This window comes from Camellia sinensis, chromosome 6 (assembly GCF_055761805.1).
Source record: "Camellia sinensis isolate YWXY chromosome 6, ASM5576180v1, whole genome shotgun sequence".
Classification (NCBI taxonomy): Eukaryota; Viridiplantae; Streptophyta; class Magnoliopsida; order Ericales; family Theaceae; genus Camellia; species Camellia sinensis.
Window position 1 is genome coordinate 148,690,274 of NC_138966.1, and position 19,576 is coordinate 148,709,849.

The window sequence follows — 19,576 nt, forward strand, 5'->3', positions numbered from 1 at the left end:
AAGAGACCCAAGGCCTCGTTTGGCATGCCATAGTTTTAACTTAAAATCTAAAAATTTACTAAAAAAATCAAAAAAAACCTATAACCTGTACCAAAAATTCAAAGATTCTCTTTTCTTTCTATTTTTTGCGCATCTTTTTGTAAAAAGCTAAAAAATTACTCCAAATATACTAGTTTTTTTACCTCATATTTTAGCTAAAAAGTCAAAAAGTTAATAAAATAGTTTATTCCCAAACGAGGCCTAAGTCCTTTGAAAGTTAATCCTAGGAAAATCGTTGCTAAAAATAATTTTTATGATATTTTTTTGCATGTAGCTAAAAATTAATAATTAATTACTTTTCTGTCACGATTTTTATAAATTATCGCTAAATTTTATAATTAGTGCCTTTTTGTGACGATTTTTTAAAATTATCGCTAAAAATTATAATTATTGATGATTTTTGTGATAAATTTTTCAAACTATTGATAAAAATTAACAATTAATGACTTTTTTTAATAATATTAATGCAAAACACTATTAATTATAACAAAATATATTGAACAATAAATACGCATATTAAGACCTACATATAAATATTCATAGATAGATAAGATAGATGGATAGATGTAATGGCTAGTCTAAGTAAACAACAAACCCTTCCCCAACCCAAGGCATATATATATAATATCAGTGATATTACATGCACCAATTAGTGTACACATTAATGTACCAATTAGTATTATGATATTATTATTGACCACATTTATTATACAAGTTACAAATACCCAAAAGTATACAAATGATGCTACATCATCTGTTAGTACATTAATGTGTACATTAATTAGTACATATAACATCATTGATATAATATAGGCACAGATTTGTTTCCAATTTAAAATCAGATTACAACTTATTGTTGGGCTCCTTGGGAGCACTACAGTGTTTACATTATCTATAAAAAATTACGTTGATTGAATATTAATAACCATTTAATCAGATCAAATTTATATCAACAGTAATTATAATTTTAAAAATAAATTATTAACACAAATATATTTTGATCAAATAACTGTTGATATTCGATTAATATAATTTTTTATAAAAATAAAATGTTTAATAAGTGTTACATATTAAACGATTCAGATTATTTATATAATTTTTATGTTCAGCCCATGGATGCCCAATAATATGTAATAATTGAGAAATCGAACTAGAAAGACGCACACCCGAATTATTTAATAAGTGTTACGTTCTAGTTTTTAAATTTTTTTAACTTATTTTGTTTTTTTATAAATAAGTTATGTAAGAGGTGATATGACTCAAAATAAATAAAAAATTGAAAGTTAGCTTTTTCACTAGCTTCTCAAAAGACTCCAATATATACGTGCATATGTCGTGGTACATCAAGTCCACAGCATTAACCTACCTGACACGTGGCCAATAATTAAGAGGACGGATCCTCGGCCGCTGTTTTCTGCGGCCGTTCCTGCAGCAGGTCAAAAACGACGTCGTTTTGTGTTTTTTTTTTTTTTTTTTGGGTCTCCTCTCTATCACCTAACTTAACCTAATAGAGCAACAAATTGAGAGATGAAGAAGAAAGCGGAGGGACGCGACGGCGAAGAAGAAATGTAGAGGATGACAAGTGACGGTTTGCGAATGAGGGATTTTCATCTGATGAAAGCAAAATGGTGAATTGATTTGATAAATTTTTGCGAATGAGGGATTTTGATTTTATAATAAATTTTGTAGACAGATTCATAGAAGAATTCATGGCAATGATGGTGATGAGGAGCGAAACGAATGGTGAAATTGATCGAGAATGTTGTCAGTGTGATAAGCGAGGTCTCTGACTTGGTGGACCCAAGATTGGAGCTCTGGATATCTTCAATTGCATCAGTAACTCTCAAAGGTCGCTGCACTTTCTGCCATTGTTAATAGAGAGAGAGAAACTTCAAAGCTCCTTTGCCTACCCAGATCATTTGCCGTTTGGAAGTGACGAAACCATTTCCAAAACCATGGCAGAAAATAAATGACAGAGAAGAGAAACGATGGGAGACCAAAAAAATTTCGAAAAAAAATAAATAAATACACAAAACGACGTCGTTTTTGACCTGCCGCAGGAACCGCCACAGGAAACAACGGCTGAGGATCCGGACTCAATAATTAATAGTACTGCTACAGGTCCCAAGAAAATCGCCGAATAAATTACCAAAGGCAATTTGGAAAGCTAGTTAAAAATTGAGAATGATTTTCCTCTGGTCTAATTACGGGTTGAAAGGTACTGTTGGGTTCGTGGAAGAATATAGAAGAATATCATCCTTATCCTTAACTAAAATTGGAAGAGACATGATAGCATCATAGTCCGCTCTAGACACTAAGCTTCGAAGCTTCCTTTCATCCCACTACTTGCGTGAAGGGTTAATGACCTTATTGACCTTTTGCACCGAAATTCCACCATGCCTCACTGTTTGGACACGAAAGCCTGGATTAGATGGTATCCACTGGTCGTTCCAGAAATTGATAGATTTACCATTCAGAACTTGTCACTGTAATCCTCCTGAAAGAATATCCCTTCCTTGAAGTAAGCTTAGCCAAGTACATGAAGGTCGCACCCCTCGCGTGGCATGACAAAAATCTGAGTGGAGGTAGTATGTCCCTTTTATAATTTTTGCAAATAAGGAATTCGGGAATTTAATTAATCGCCAACCTTGCCGAGTGAGGAGAGCTCTATTGAAAGCCCGAAAGTCTCAGAAGCCCAAGCCACCCTTTCTTTTCGACAAGCATAGTTTATTCCAGCTGGCCCAATGTATACTTCTTCCCTCCGAATCCCCTTTCCACCAAAAATTCCTACTATAAGAGCTCAATTTATCACACAACTTGTTGGGAAACAAGAAACAAGCCATAGCATAAGTAGGCATAGCCTGGGCAACCGATTTAATGAGGACTTCCCGACCTGCTTGGGAAAGCAACTTCGCCTTCCAGCCTTGCAATTTGGACAACACTTTCTCGTACAAAAATTATAAGCTTCAGCCTTAGAATAACCCCAACACGATGGCAGGCCCAAGTATCTTGCATTAGCTTGCATCTGTGGAATACCAAGCAAGCCACACACCTCCATCCGTCGAGAATTAGGGACATTACTTAAGAACTACACTCCCAACTTATCAAAGTTAACCGATTGCCCTGAAGCTTGTCCATATATTTGTATCAATCTGCTGATTTCAAGACATTCCATCCTATTGGCCTTGACAAAAAGCACCGCATCATCCACAAAGAACAAGTGTGACAATGATGGACAACCCCGTCGAATGCACAGCCCAGTCAATTTCCCATTTTGAACACTTCGATCAATCAATTTCGAAAACACATCCATGACGAGGATAAACAGATATAGGGAGGGAGGGTCCCCTTGACAGAGACCCCGCAGAGGTTTAAAACTAGTCTGTTTTGCCCCATTAACGAAAACTGAAAAAGAGACTGTGGTGACACATTCCATCACCCATTGAATCCATTGGGGATGGAATCCCATATTTACCAACAAGGCCTTTAGAAAATTCCAATCCACACGATCATAAGCTTTGTTGAAATCCACTTTAATCGCAACATCCTCCACCTTCCCTTTTCGAAGTTTCATCGCATGGAAAGCCTCATGAGCCACAATGATGTTGTCTTGGATCAGTCTTCCCCCCACAAAAGCCTACTGATTTTGCGAGACCACAGCACTTACGATCCCCTTTAACCGATTTGCCAGAATTTTGGTGATCACTTTCATGTTAAAGTTGTATAAGCTTATTGGTCTAAATTGCGCTAACGTTTCTGGAGCTGGCACTTTGGGAATGAGTACCATGTTCGTGTGATTGAGTTCCTTCAACAAAAAGCCCCCCCGAAAGAAACTCTTCACCGCAGAACACAAAGAGGGCCCCACAATATCCCAATGGTGGTAATAAAAGTACCCCAGGTAACCATCCAGACCAGGAGCTTTCAAAGATCCGAGTTAAAAAGCTGCTGTTTTAATCTCCTCATCTAAAACATCTCGAATCAGCATCGAATTCATGTTATCCGATATAACTCTGCAAACCATAGCTAGAGCTTCAGCCATCTCACCTCTATCACTATCAAAAAAACGAGTCGAGAAATAAGTAAACAGATGAGAATTAATTTCCGACTCCGAATTCAATAGGCTGCCATCATCAGATTTCAATTGCAAAAGTTGGTTCCGTTGGCTTCGTTGAGTAATTGTAGCATGAAAAAAAGCAGAATTACGATCTCCAAAATTGAGCCAGTGCACCGGAGAACGCTGATGAAAATACATCTCCTCCCTCTTCATAACCAATTCCAACTCGTGGAATAACTGCCTATGATGCGCCTCATTTGCCGTTGTGTAAGGCTGTAATAACCCCGATCCACAATTAGCCACTAATCGGTAATTAAGGATGTTAATTACGTGAATAAAATAAATTATGGGTTCATTGTGTGATTTGCATGATATTTGGCTTACTATCTGTTACTTGTAGAAATATCTGTCTGGAATTCCACTTTAATATGTAAATTGAAAGCCTTATCGGCATCCGAAACCGAAATTGATTACGTCAATATGTTATTTGGAATTTTTAAAACCATATGGCAAATTTTATTAAAAATTGGTTCAGTCTGATTAATTTAGTCATGTTTGGTTAGCCTAATATTCTAATTAATGTGTTTTAGCACCATAAATATATATATATATATATATATATATATATGAGAAATAAGCTCATTTTGAGCTCATTTTATTTCATCCCTTGAGTGGAAAAATCTGAGAATTCATCTTAGAGAGAGAGAGAGTGCAATTCTAGAGAGAGAATGAAGAGATTGTAGAAGAATTGAATGCTATAGCTTGAATTGATCAAAGATTGTGCTAGAACAAGAGTAATTCAAGACTCTAGGTAAGGATTTAAGACTTAATTATGACTTTTAACCATCAAGTAGATCATTTCAAGAAGAATTTGTGATTGTCTACAAGAATTGGACCAAAGATGTTGAATTTAGAGTTAATTCATACATGCATGCTTAGGTTAGTTTAATTTCATCATTTTGAACATGATTCATATCATCCATGTTTGAAATTATCATGTTCCTTCACTTAAAATCATGTTTTGGGAAGAATTTCTTACATGCATGGAGCTTATGAGCTCAATTTGCTAGTTTCATGAGGTTTGAAGAAAAGATTCTACATGCATGTTTTGTTTCTTGAATTTCAAGATGAATTGTGAGTTTTTAACAAACTCTTGAGCCATGATTTTATGAAATAATTCTTAATTCATCATGTTTTACAAGTTTACTATGTTATCTCAAGTTTTGGGGCCCAAGAGATGTGTTTTAAAGGTTGGAATTCGAGTTTTGAGCTTGAAAGTGCAATCTGGAAATTCCAGAATTTGCATCTACGCTCGAGCGTGGGAGTTCACGCTTGAGCGACCACTCTGAGTGCGTGCACTCCGCTCGAGCGACCAAAAGTCCGCTCGAGCGTGAATTGCAAGCTCCCAGAAGTTTCATGTCTTTTACAAATCGCTCGAGCGAAGGAATGTGCACTCGAGCGACCATTCACATTTTGCATGTCCGCTCGAGCGAGGAAAGCTACGCTCGAGCGTGGACCTTATTTTCAGAAATTTTCCTAAGTGTTCCAAGGCATGTTTTGGCATCCTCATTGCATCTTAGGCATTCCTAAGCCTTAATTAAGCCATGGTATTGAGGTTATGGATTAGGAACACACTAAGAAGAGAATGTACTAAGTTCCGAGACTGCAAGTGTGTGTGTGTTAGACAATGTGATAAGAAAGAACAAGAACCAACGTAACGAAAGCTAAGCCATGTTGGCCACATGAATGTGTAATCATAAGACATTTCTGTAAAGACTTGAGGATTGATTGACCATTTACGGGAACCACTGTGAGTAACATTTCTGTAAAGATATGTTGATATGAATTATGTTCCAAATGAAATGTGATAAGCTATGATTTCTAAAATGATATCTGTTTACGTGAACGAACATCCCAAGTTTGAAATCTGTTATGGCATCCATAGATAGTCCCAAGTCATAGGGGACAGCATGAAAATGCGGGTCCATGACATACAAGTAATTACGAGATCTCGTTAACCACTTCATCGTGGTGATATGTGTTTAATCGGTATCCGGAACCGATTACTCTAGTCGGAAGACGTTCTGTGATGTGTTCTATGGGATGTGCCATTACTATGTTTTGATATGAGAATTATTATGCCCTGGTCTGTTTTCTGCTTATGATATATTCGGATTTCGTTCACTAAACCCTTTACCTTAATGTTATTCATTGGGCTTTAGCTCATTGTGTGTATATATATGTATAGGTGAGCATTCTGGAGCCCGAGCCTGAAGGCTTTTGTTTGGATCTGTGTTCTGTTGTCAGCCAACCATTGTGCCTCACGTGGAGGTTCCCGAAGCGTCCAGTGTTTAAGTTCTGTTGTTTCTGTATATATAAGACTCGATTGTTCTGTTGGCTGTACTTAAGATACTTTAATGTATGTGGGTATAATGTATGAATGACTTTTGATTATGTATATAAAGTTTTTAAATATTCCATTTCATATAAGTCAGCATAGCTCATTGGACAACTATATTTATGTATTAGCTTCCGCTAGCCCCTTCAATTTTGTTAATCTATTCAGAGGCCTTCGGTAATCCAAAGATTACTAGGCGGTTACGATGCTAAACCTATAGGGGCGGGTTTGGATCGTGACAAAGGCCGACTTTGTAAGTGGGCTATCTGACCCCGAAGATTTTTAATACACCTTCTCCCATTACCGAACTCTTTGGCACTCCAGGCCCATAAACTCCGTTGGCTTCGCTTTACCTTTTGCACAAGTTTGAACATCTGAGAGCCCGCTTGATCCTTATCCCACTCTGATTGAATAGTAGCTGCACATGCTGGACTGGTGGTCCACAAAGTTTCAAAATGAAATTTTCTAGGCACCCGAGCAAGAGGGACACAACAGTTAAGTACCAGTGGACAATGATCCGAGCCGAAACAAATATCATGGAAGACTTGGGCATTCGGGTATAGGTCTCTCCACTGAACTGTAGCCAAGGCCCAGTCTAATCTCTCACGAACATTATTCACACCCTCTTGGTTGTTAGACCAAGTAAAAGCATTCTCTTTAAAACCCAAATCTACCAGATTACAATCCGAAATCATATCTTGAAATTCACTAAGCTGAGAAGCAGGACATTCCCAACCACCCTGCTTTTCCAAAATAGAACCCACTTGGTTGAAATCACTAACACATAGCCACGGATAGTGCATCTCTGTAGCCATATCACATAAATAGTTCCAAAAAGCTCTCATTTCCCGCCTTCGATGAGGGGCGTAAATAAAACAGGCAACCCAATTCATTCCCCCGCAGTTGGCAAAAAAATACACCAAAAATATTGTGGGATTTAGAACGGACATCTAACATTACCCCATCCATCCACCAGAGGGCAAGACCGCCAGAGGTTCCGATAGGATCAACATAAGAACTATTCGAAAAGTTGAGGCTTTGCCTGATTCAATCTAGCTTGGCTCTCTTATTCTTTGTCTCCATTAAAAAGTTCACCGAAGGCCGATAGGTTGTACATAACCCTCGTAAGACCTGGATTGTCAGGGGACGGCCCAACCCCTGATAGTTCCAGCTGATAATTAACATGAATCTTGTGGCTATTTGGGGTCAGCCACCACCACCCTTTTGTTATTACCAGAAGTATCCACCTCTTCGTCCGCCGAGTTCGAAAACAAGCCAAGAACCTTTGTGCAACATTCAGCATCCGCCAAAGAAACCACACCCACGGGAACAACACCCCCTGGACTCGGGATGATAGCAGTGGCGGAAGTCTGGATTGGGATTTCAACAAGAGGGACCTTCTTCTGATGACTCCCTCTCCGAGGTAAAGCCCTTGATTTTGGCTTTCGAGTAAAAACACACAGAGCCTTGGAGTTAGCTGTAGCATCATCCATTTCTGAATCAGCCCCCTTCAATTTTTTCTGCGGAACATTGTCACGCACGTCCTCCTCACTGAGTTGCCTCTTCAGAGATAGACAAGTGAACACCTGGGAGATAGTTGAGTCTGTAAGTGAATCACTGGGCCTTGGCCTCTCAGGACTTGGGCTGGGACTAAGTTCTTTCCACACTTAAAGTAGAAAAATTCGTGTTAACCTTGGGCTATGAAACAGAAGAAACAGCTTCAAAGGGCTCTGTTATAAAATACGAGGCTTTTGGCCTCATCACCGAATGCTCCATAAGGGGGCCCAAATTTGTATGGTCCACGCCTACCACTTCAACTGGCCCAAGATTGAAATTACAAATGGGAGATAGTCCACGTACCAGATTTAAGGCATGCGAAGAGGGGTCCAGTAAAGACGAAGGTTCTAAAGGAGGACCTGATGTGCATGGACGTGGGACCTCAGACTGAAAAAGCTCTATAGCCCCCAATTCCACTACCCTATTACGTACTGATCGTACCTACATGTTCTCATCCAAGTTATGCGAGCTGGGCGAAATAGACCCACTCGTTGCATCCCCTTCTTTCCCATTCGAACGCGCCGCCGTAAGGCCTAGCGGAATATTTAGAGGTTGCATAGACTTATCCCGACCAGTGCGAAGTTCCTCCATAGGTCTCTTATTCTGGCTACGAAGCGAAGTCACGCTTTTCGTATGCCCCGTTCTTTGATGTGGACCATAGCCAGAATTGAGACCCTCATCTCTTGATGCAAATTTATAGGACAAGTTGTCATGCCCAACGCGACCACAATCGTAACAAAACTCAGTCAGTTTCTCATACTTACAATAAACCTTGACACCATCCCCAACTAGCCCTGAGCTATCACGGCGATACAAAATGAACCCCTGTAGCAGAGGTTTAGTAACATCTACCTCAACGCGTAGCCTCAAAAAACTACGATGGATAAGAAGGTCGTCTGAGGGAGCTTCAACCTCAACCAATCTGCCAATCCTATTTCCAATAACTTCCTCATAAGCATGAGTCATTTTCTCGAACGGTAAACCATGAACCTGAACCCAAAAAGGGCTCCAACGAAAATCCAAATCATCTGCGGCCATCCCCAGCTGAAGCGTTTGAAGGACCAAAAGACTCCCCATAACTGACCAAGGGGCCTCCAAGAGGACCCTAGAACGATCCTCTAAGTCTGCAAACTGAAAGAGATAGATGTTCTCCTTCCAATGAGTAATAGAGACACTTGCTCTGGTCTTCTAAGCAGCAAGAAGAATTTTATGAACAGCTGGTTTGTTTAAGATTTTGGGAGCAAGAATCTTCTCCACTAGACACTGATGAGAGACATCCTCACACTCATCCGTGACCTCCAGCAGCTCGAAGGACTCCATACTCCAGCCGAAGTCACCTTCAATTGACCAACAGGGCTATACAAGACCACCCACAAGTAAAGAAGACTAAAGAGAGACACCAAGGGATAAACCCTAACAACTACCAGTAGGTAGAGAGAAAGATTGATATCACTTGATTATCAATTTTCACAGAGAACACACTTGTGTTTTATAAAAAGTGGTTTTCAACTCTTTTTGCAGATCACGTGTTGTGTTTGGTGAGACAAGGAGAGTTGTTAAGTGGTGCTGCCCACTCTTCCTAAGCCTTGGTTGGGACATATTTTTTTAGTAATTTTTAAATTTTTTTAGCTAAAATATGATGTAAAAAAAATTAATATGTTTGAAATAATTTTTTAATTTTTTACGAAAAGATATGCAAAAAATCGAGAGAAAATAGAATCTTTGACTTTTTGATATAAGTTGTTGGCTTTTTAATTTTTTTTTTTTTTAGTGATTTTTTTACTTTTAGGCTAAAAAGTAATGTTGCCAAACAAGGCCTTAGTCTTCGTTTGGCATAGTTAAAATGAGATTTTTTTTGTTAATATAGTCACAAAAAAACAAAATAGGCTTTTTAGTCTAATAAAATAAAATGTCACATCCAAATTTTAATCATTTCATTTTTTCTTTCACAAAAGTCAAAAAAATCAAAAAGTTTATCCCAAACGAAACATTTTAGCCTCAGGCTAAAATAGTTAAAAAATTAAAAAATCAACCTACATCCCAAACGAACTCTTAGGTAGAAGTCCAACTAGATGTTTGGTCATTCATTCGATCATTTCCTTGGAGCTTATAGCATTACTGAATAATTAATTAAATCACATTTTTCTATGTATTTTTTTTTTTTTTTTGGATAGGTAAGTCATAAATTAAAGACACAAGTTTACACATTTACAACGGGCATACCCCAGGTAATACAACAAATCTCACTCCGCCCCCCAAAGAAGAGGGGACGACTAATACAGATAATAACATAAAATAACTAAGTAAACAATCCCCTCAATTACAGGATACCCAATAAAGGAACATATAAATAAACTCAAAATTGCCCATATATCCTTTTTTGTCCCCAAGTAACCCCTCCCATCAAAGATAGTAGATGGGAACTTGGGGAAGATATATGGGCAAGTAAACAAAGAGAGACCACATAAACTGCGTGAAACTGCTGAAACACGCAAAACAAACAGAACACCAATAGCCACTAGTAGCACACACAAATCAAGGCCTATCGCTATCATGAAAGCAATCACCACATCTCCCAGTCTCATCATTCGCTGATAACAAAGTCTCAAACCCATGGCAGTGTCCTCAACACTCAATGTTAGGCGTGGCTTAAAGATCAGTCAAGATAGATCACATGAAAACAAGGGGCAACAGGAATAATCCGATAACCACCCATCTCCCAGTCCCTAAATCAACCAGTCGTCAAACCACAACTCCCCAACGCAATGACTCCTCAATCACCCTTGGTGGAAATGGCACAAGACCAGCGTCATATAGAGTCACGTGAGGATCACGCAATTAACTAAATACATATACATTTTTCTATGTATATATATATCTAAATCCAAAATTTTTATATTCAGTATCACGTGACACTACCTTTTATTAATTACAATTATATATCTTCTATTATTTTTTAAATACTCAATATAAATGCAGTGAATTCAATTGTTAGGTTTAATCACAATAGTATAAGATATCACATGATATATACTTTACCTACATATAAAAATTACTCATATCTGCATACAAAAATCTTATTATACAAAAAACAGATGTCAGATTTGTTTATTTACTTTTTTTTTTTCTTTCCAAAATATCATTATGTATTTTTTTTTTTAAGATATTTATTAAAGGATTTCATTTAGAAAACTTATGTCTTATTTAGGCCTCGTTTGTCAACCTTTTATTTTAGTCAAAAAGTTAAAAAAATCATTATAAATTATCACATCACTCTCTCTACTTTTCTGCATATCTTTTTATAAAACGTTAAAAAATTACTAAAATAACCTAACCTTAATCTTATAAAAATTATAATGACTCATCAAATCGTGTGTGATACAAATTGATTCTATTGTCACTAGTTACATAAATAAATCTAATAAAGAATAAAAATGAATTCTCAAATAAATTTAAAATTTCAAAAATAAGTAAAAATTTATTTACTTATTTATTTTGGTAGATAAGTGTACTTAACCTTTCTAAAGATATATATTAATAATAATAATATTAAACAAGATGAAGGAAACAAATTAAAACAAAACAAAACAAAAAAAATCAACCAAAGGCTGGAAAAAGAAAATTGAAACAAGCATAAAGGGGTGAATTTTTCACAATACCCCTAAAAAAAATAAACACAAAAAAGGCAAAATAGGAAAGAAAAAGAATAAGCCATGGTATGAACAAGAAAATTACAAATCAGTGTATATTTCCAAATTATTGATACATTTTATCAATTTTAATAGTTAAAACTATAACTTTTCTTTATAAATTTATAAATATTTCATGAAATTATCACTAATTTGTAATTTTCCCGACAATAAAAGGACTATAGTAAATGGCTCAGTTTTCTAATTAGGGCATGGCTTTGGTCCAGTTCACCATCGGATTAGACTGTGCTGTTGAGCTTGTGGGGGCCCATCACGGGTCCCGTTTTGAAAATCTGAACCGTTCAATGTGTAGAACTCGTCGAGTACTATATGCTTGTAAAAAATCACGTTGATCGGATATCGATAGCTATATGATTAAAACAGTTTTTTATCAACTGTTAATTTATTCACCGTCTATTTTTTTTATACAAAACTGATTTGATCACATAGCTATCGATATCTGATCAACGTTATTTTTCATAGGCATATAGTACTCGACGAGTTCTACACATTAACGATTCAGATTTTCAAAATGAGACCTGTAGTAGACCCCCATGAGCCCAACAATCGGACTGGACCAAAGCCAAACCCTTCTAATTATTACCCAAAGTGGATGAGACATTCTACTATGAGTTCGTTTGGGGAAAGGGTTGGTTTTTTGAATATTTTAATTTGGAATTAAAAAGCTTAGTTTGGAAAGAGTTTTTTGACTTTTTAAAATTTTTGTGAGAACAAGAATGTAATGATTATGGATTGGATGTGATATTTTGTCTCATTGAGCTAAAAAACCTATTTTATCTTTTTGTGACTAACATAGTCCCAAACCCAATCCAATCCTTCTTTCCAAATAAAGCCTTATATACCTCTTAAAAAGGGGTATCATATACATTTCTAATTATATCATTTTCTTCTTTAATTATCATAATATTTTAGTTATGATTCATGAAATTTTTAGTTATGCTTCATGTGATATTTGATTATAATTTTTTTTTTAATTATAACTTAAAAAATATAAAATTATACCACCTTCTTCTTTAATTTTAAAATGGACGTATGCACTATAATCTTTCTCATGGTAGATGGATATGATATAGATACAAATCATGCTGCTATATGTATACTATTGCGTGTATCTCGTGGATCTCGTGAGGGTACACCGGGGCGACAAGTATTAATCTACCCGACACACAGCCGATAATTAATTAAACCATGTTATTCTATCTATATGCATATCTATATCTATATCTATATCTATATCTATATATCTCTGTAAACTAATTGTAAAAATCAGAAGCCGGATTTGTTTTTTTTTTTTTTTTTTTGGGAGACTTATTAAAAAATTCATTGAGACAACTAAAGAGATTTCTAATGATGTAGTAAAAGAAAAAAATAAAAATATAGACACGCACATCACGTTACATGTGGGCCCTATTCATTGTCACATCACTAGAATTCTTTTTAAAGTTTTAAAATTAAAATTCTCAATCTTTATTCGACAACTTATTATAAGACAATGTGGCACAAAATAATTATATTGCCACTAGTTACATGAATAGATATAGTTAAATATAAAAATAAATTCTCAAACAAATTTGAAAATTCAAAAATTCTAAATGGGATAAAATTTGAAAATTCTTTGGATGGGAAGACATTAATTTAGGGATAAAAAACGAGTTTGAATATGAAGGCATTAATTTAGAAATACAAAAATCAATTTGAAAAGTTATTCAAAGAAATCAATAGTGTAGAAGCATCCAAGATTATTTGAAATTAAAGGTTTAAAGGTGTAATATTGTTTAAAAATGTAAATATTCACTTTTTTTTATAAATAAAAATACATAATTTTTGGAAAGAGTAAAACTGTAAGTAAGAATATTCACCCATAAGTCTGTGACACAAAAACTGTAAATGTAAAATTTTACATTTATAAACTATTACATCATTAAGTCATTGAATTTAAAATGTAAACATTTAACTTTTTTCATCTAAAAGTTAATATCTGAAAACAGTATGAATATGCACATTCTTTTTTATATTTTTTTTTTTTGAAAATACAAAAATCATTCAATTAAAAATTGTGAATTTTCACACTTTTTACTCGTTTGAAGTCCTCTCTCTCACACACATACATGTATATATAAGGGTGTGAATCGTTGTAAGTGTGAATAAAGTACTGTGAATATTTGTTAAATGTAAAAAGTATAAGTCTAAATAAAAATGTGAATATTCACAATTTTCATATAAAAAAAAGGTAGAAAAAAAAAACTAATGTGTGTTTTGAAATCTAAAAAAATGTGTGAATAAATAATCACATTAATTTTTACATTTTCATTTTAAATAATATAGATTTTAAAAATGTGTGAATATTTTTTAAAAAATATGATTATTCACACTAATTTTTGCACTTTTCAAAAATTCATTAAATTTTATTAATGAATATTCACATTAACAACTTTAATACTTATTAGAAAATTCACAGTATATATATATACATACAAAGAAGATTCTTATGACAAAATATTTATCCTAAGTGTGAAATTTTATCATACTTTCAATCCAAAAAAAACATGTGGAATTTTTATTTTTTATTTTGCATAGGAATAATTTTATATTCAATTGAGATTTTATTTGATAGATTTAATCGAGTAGTTCATTATAGCACATCCCCTCCTAAAAACCCTACATCATCCGAAAACCCTAATAGTCTCAGCCCTCTGAAAACCCTAACAACCCACCCCCTCTCAAAACTCTTCCAAAAATCGAGCACCAACGCCGACCACTGAACTACCGATGATGAGCTCTTCGCCGACGATCTCTCTTGCCAAAATTGGAGTGTAGATTAATACCTTACACGCCTAAGATATTCCAACCCATCTTGTGGAGGCCCAAAATCAAAACTGGATTAATTGCTCACTACATTCTCCCTCTACAGCTATGACAACACTTGACAATATAATCAGGGGTGATCAAATGGCCAGCGAACAAAAAATTGAGTACTACCCAACTCGTCTCATGACCCGTCCCAGTTTGCTTGACTGCCCGACCCGTTCCATCTCATAGAAGATCATTTAAGGTTTTAGACAAATATTTAAAATCCAAGCCCGCCTATGAACCCGGCCCATACAAGCTCGCAAAGGTAAATCCAGTCCAACCATTTCATTAGCCCAACTCAAATTATCCCGTCCAAAAAAAATATTTAATATTATCTAAAAAAATAACACTGTTAAATTCAATTTTAATCCATTAAAATCAATATTGTTCCATTAAAAAAATATATTTGACAGTCCATATTATCTTTGTAAATTGTACTTTACAAAAATACACAAAACGCAATTTGTTAAAATTGAATTTGACAGTAACCAATTATATTTTCGTGACTCCCAATTTTTTACATATAACATTGTCATAATTTGTTAATTTAATAAATTTATACTTTAATTTGATTGTTTTAATAGTATTAATTAATTTGATCATATAAATTATAAAAAAAGGAAAAAATAAATGTGTATAACTTAATAGTATAAGTCTAATAAAAATTATATAACCCGATTCAATTTGATTTTGGCCCGTAAGATTTGGCCATACAGGTGAGATGTAGTTTTAATTTTTTTTTGAATAAATCCGATCGGTACCAACTCATTGACTAGCCAAAATCCAAAAAACTCATTAATATATAAGACGTGGACACAATAGTTGTGAGCCAGTGATGACCCCTAATAACGATCTTCACCTAAAAGGTATCAAAAATATTTAGACATGGAAGTTCTGCTAGTTCTTAAAACCTGAAATATTAGCCACCCAGAAATATTTTAAACACAATATTAAACTAAAATCATGTGGTACTCTGAGACTATTGAATAATTTTTCCCATTCCAGTAACAAGTATTTGAACATTGAATTTCATTAACAAGTTCCACTACCATTTTCATTTTAGCAATTACATTACATCTAAACTACTGAACAGCGAGAATTTGCATGCACAGAGAGAGAGTGCATAGAAAGACATGAATTTACAAGCAATGTGCACAGGTAATATACACAACTTGACCTATCATGTGCCTAAAGTACACACGAACATGAGATATGTTTTGGGTATCATCTTGCGCAAAGTTTTTGGCAGATTCCTTTATGCCACTCTTCTTCAGTGCACATAGATTTTGAGATGGTTCCCTCTTCCCTTTGCAGCCACCACACCTGTGCACACACAAACTGAACCCATCAATTTGATCAAACCAAACAATAGAATAGTGAAAAGCCATAACATGATCAAGACAGCAGAACCAAATAAACAAATAATGAAAACAGAACAAGAAAGGAAACTGGAAAGATGGGCAACCAAGTGATGAAAAATAGGACTTTCTGAGATGAAGAAGTGAACATCAAAGAAGGTACAAACAAAGAATTTTTTATTTTTTATTTATTTTTTTTGGTTCTTTTTTAATGAGTTCTGAAAGCTTACACACATCAAACAAACAGATACCACTTCATAGAAATTTAATTAATGTAAATTCACTATGAACTCAATCCACTTGAAGAAAGCACTCGCAGTATTTAACCCCCCCCCCCCCCCCCCCCCCCCTAAAAAAAAAAAAAAAAAAAAGTAGAAGAAGAAGAAGAATAGTCTAACTGAATTTTCTTCAGCCAACAACAATTGATAACAATTAATATGCAAGAGGCTCAAATTTAAAGCATGCATATAGCCAGCATAAAAACATACATTGATATATGTCAATGGAGGTTTACTTGATCAAGGACTTGGACAATTAAACTAACCCGTGTGCTAGAAATTTTTGTTTTTTAGTACGAGAATCATTCATCGGACTACATATTTTCGTTTCCTTTGCAGGAAACAAGTGGTTTAAACCTATCCAAGAAACATAAGTAGTTCCAAATTTAATGATACAGAAGGAAAAATCATTTTTTTCTCTATTTTTCATTGTATCATAAATATAAAAGTGAAGACAGTTTTCAAATATGAAGAAAAGTTACAATTTTTATAGAGATCAAGCCTATATATGAAAAAAAGACATACATGAGAGAGAGAGAGAGAGGAAACATTTTATAGAGATCAATGAAAACAAGCCAACAACTATTATTGCAGTGTTTCTTCTCAATCCAATGTCACACAGGTGACATTGAATAAAGAACCTTCTACAAAACCTGACGTTGGGGCTAATTTCTTAAGTTCTGCAGCCCTTAAAAGTGACTGGAGGCTATTTCAGTCAACAACATGCTTAATTGGAGAATTATTTCAAAAAGAAAGAAAGAAAAATAACAAAAAAAAAATTCCCAAAATTGACACAAGCAATTTTTTGTTGGCTTCATCTATTTAGCAAGCAACTCGATATACTCAAAAACAAATCTAAAAACTTCAAGCACTCTCTTGCATATACTGTATACTGACAGTTAAGAACTTCAAGCACTTTCTTGCATATACTGTATACTGACAGACATCCACTCACACAAATATCTAGTACATAACCGCCTTTGAATTGCATCAAGAAAAGAGCAGAAGGGGGTTCAAGCTATTCATGGGTCCTTAAGCATAAGTCATAAACTTGAGCAAATGTGCATTATAACCAAGAAACAGCTCTCCAACCAGAAACTAGGAAAGATTTATAATCCTAAATCTGATATTTCGACCACAAATAGGAAGTACTATTGCTTATAGAAGCTTTACGGGTAGCAAGAAAAAATGTAAACAGTTCGAAACTTCAAGCACTTCCTCTTACCAATAGAAACAGTTGCATTTCTCAGCAGTCTCAAATGTTTTGTCTAATAAATCACCTCAACTTATCATCACAAGTTGTCAATATCTAATATACTATATTGAGAATAGGTGGCATATAAAGATCTATTTGTTGTAAAACCTAAAGAGTTGACATTATACCATCTTATCGAGCAACAAATTAAATTACATGTGCGATTTTAATACTAGTGGCATGAAACAAACAGGAAATTCAAAACATCTCAGATAATAGCAGAGGCAATGATATATACCAAGAACCCCAGAGGTCATTTCCTTCTTCCCAAATTGTTGCCGAGTATCAGAGCTAAAAAGGGTGCGGTTCTGATGATTAGAATTAATCAAACCATCATACTCTCTGGCCACAGTGGGTGCAAGCCCACAGTACACTTCAATCCACATCTTCCTCTGTGCTTCTAAATTTACAAACTTCAAGGCCTCCATTTCCTCCCTTGAGTAAGCTCTCTTGGCTTCATTGCCTTTCTTTTCCCGGCAATTTTGAACCAATTTATCCTTTCCATTTGTCCCTGACATCGTTTTCGCACCCTTTTTCCGTATTTGAGGCATTTTCTCTTTCTTTCCATCTCTTTCTTGCTTCACGACATTTTTCTTAACATTCCTCTCAGAATGTTTAGCAAAACCCACAAACCCCTTCTTCTCCTTTCTAATGCCATTTCCAATTTTACAAGCAGAGGTCATCTCAATCACTGCTGTTTCATCAATTACTTCAATCTTCACAGAACACTTCTTAGTCTCACAATTTCCTTTCAGACCACCGACCTTCTCAACCCTCTTTCCAATTTTGTACAATCCTTCACAAACACTTCCATTTCCATCAACAACCCGCAAAGAATTATCAAGTTCCTTGTTGATCTTGACATCACCACCCATATTCTCTCTTTTACAGTGGAAATTGGTGAACTTTGAAACATGGATCATAACATCAGCAATCGATTCTTCTTTGCTTTTCAAGAAACTTACAGGTTGATTTTCATCAAAAGCAACGCAAGAAGTGGCCAAACATTTGTTCCAATCTTCAACAACAGAGTGCTTGTTGTGAACTTCTTTGACAGACAATCTTGAACAAGAACTCTTCTTGGACTCGACAAATTCTCGATTCCCAGAAAAACCCACCTCACAGTCCTTCAATTCTTTCCCCTTTTCATTGACCAGCCGACAATCCAACTCTCCTTCATCACCCAGATTGTCTTCTTCTTCTTCTTCAGTTTCTTGCTTTTTTTCAACAACTTTGGGCTCAGATTCATTGGATGAAGCGCACTTAGGCTTCTTCAAGAGACCATTTTCAGTTTCGCTCTCCGCTTTCGATGAAGAAACGATCTCAGAGGGCTGTTGTTGTGGTTCAGGGGAGGGAGAATTGGAGTGTTGGTCTTCAAGAAGAGTTGGTTGATTGATGATTTTGATATCGGAGAGTTGTGAGATTCTACGTTTAAACCCTAAGCAAGTGTCGTAATCGAAAGCCTCCGCCATGATTGTTGTATGAATTGAGAGAGAGAGAGAGAGAGAGAAAGAAGAAGAGAAGACAGAACAGCGAGGCCAAGGCTTTACGAGGGTTTATAGATTGAGGTTTTGAGGGTTGCTCGGGTGGTCGGTTGGTTTTTTAATTTTTTAGTTTTTTTTTATTATTTTAGTTTGGAGTTAAAAAGTTTGATTTGAGAAGAGATTTAGGCACCATTTGGGAAGGAAAAATCGGGCTAATTTAGCCACGTCCCGACAAATTAGGCTGTTTTAGCCACGTCCTGACAAAATGGAATTCACAAATATTTTGAAACCCTTAGTGGTGTAAATTTACCAAAATGTCCCGAAGACAACCCTCTTCAATCTGAGGGACAACGTCACATCCAAACCCAACACACACCCTTTGGAAAGCTGAAGAGAAGAACAACCGAGCTATCCCATTCGGAAAGACCAGCGGCGACGAAGACATCTGACCGACCTTCGCAGAGGTAATCGCCACCGAAGTACGCATCCGCGGCGGCGAAGAAGAACCAACCCTCTCAAACTCAAACCGATTTGCAGGTAATGCTTTATAGCCTATCTGATTTCTCTTTTTCTTCTTTCGATCTGCATAGTAT

At 35.5% G+C, this 19,576-nt stretch overlaps 1 protein-coding gene across 1 annotated transcript; it reads right to left on the reverse strand.

Annotated features, from left to right (window-relative positions):
• Nucleotides 1–15,588: 15,588 nt before the first annotated feature.
• Nucleotides 15,589–19,072, reverse strand: LOC114319975 (uncharacterized). The gene is made up of 2 exons (XM_028267059.2): nucleotides 17,738–19,072; nucleotides 15,589–15,931 (listed from the first exon to the last, which is right to left on the reverse strand). The coding sequence occupies exons 1-2, from the start codon at nucleotides 18,969–18,971 to the stop codon at nucleotides 15,879–15,881; spliced, it is 1,287 nt and encodes a 428-aa protein (XP_028122860.2). The 5' UTR covers nucleotides 18,972–19,072; the 3' UTR covers nucleotides 15,589–15,878.
• Between the last annotated feature and the right edge of the window lie 504 nt (nucleotides 19,073–19,576).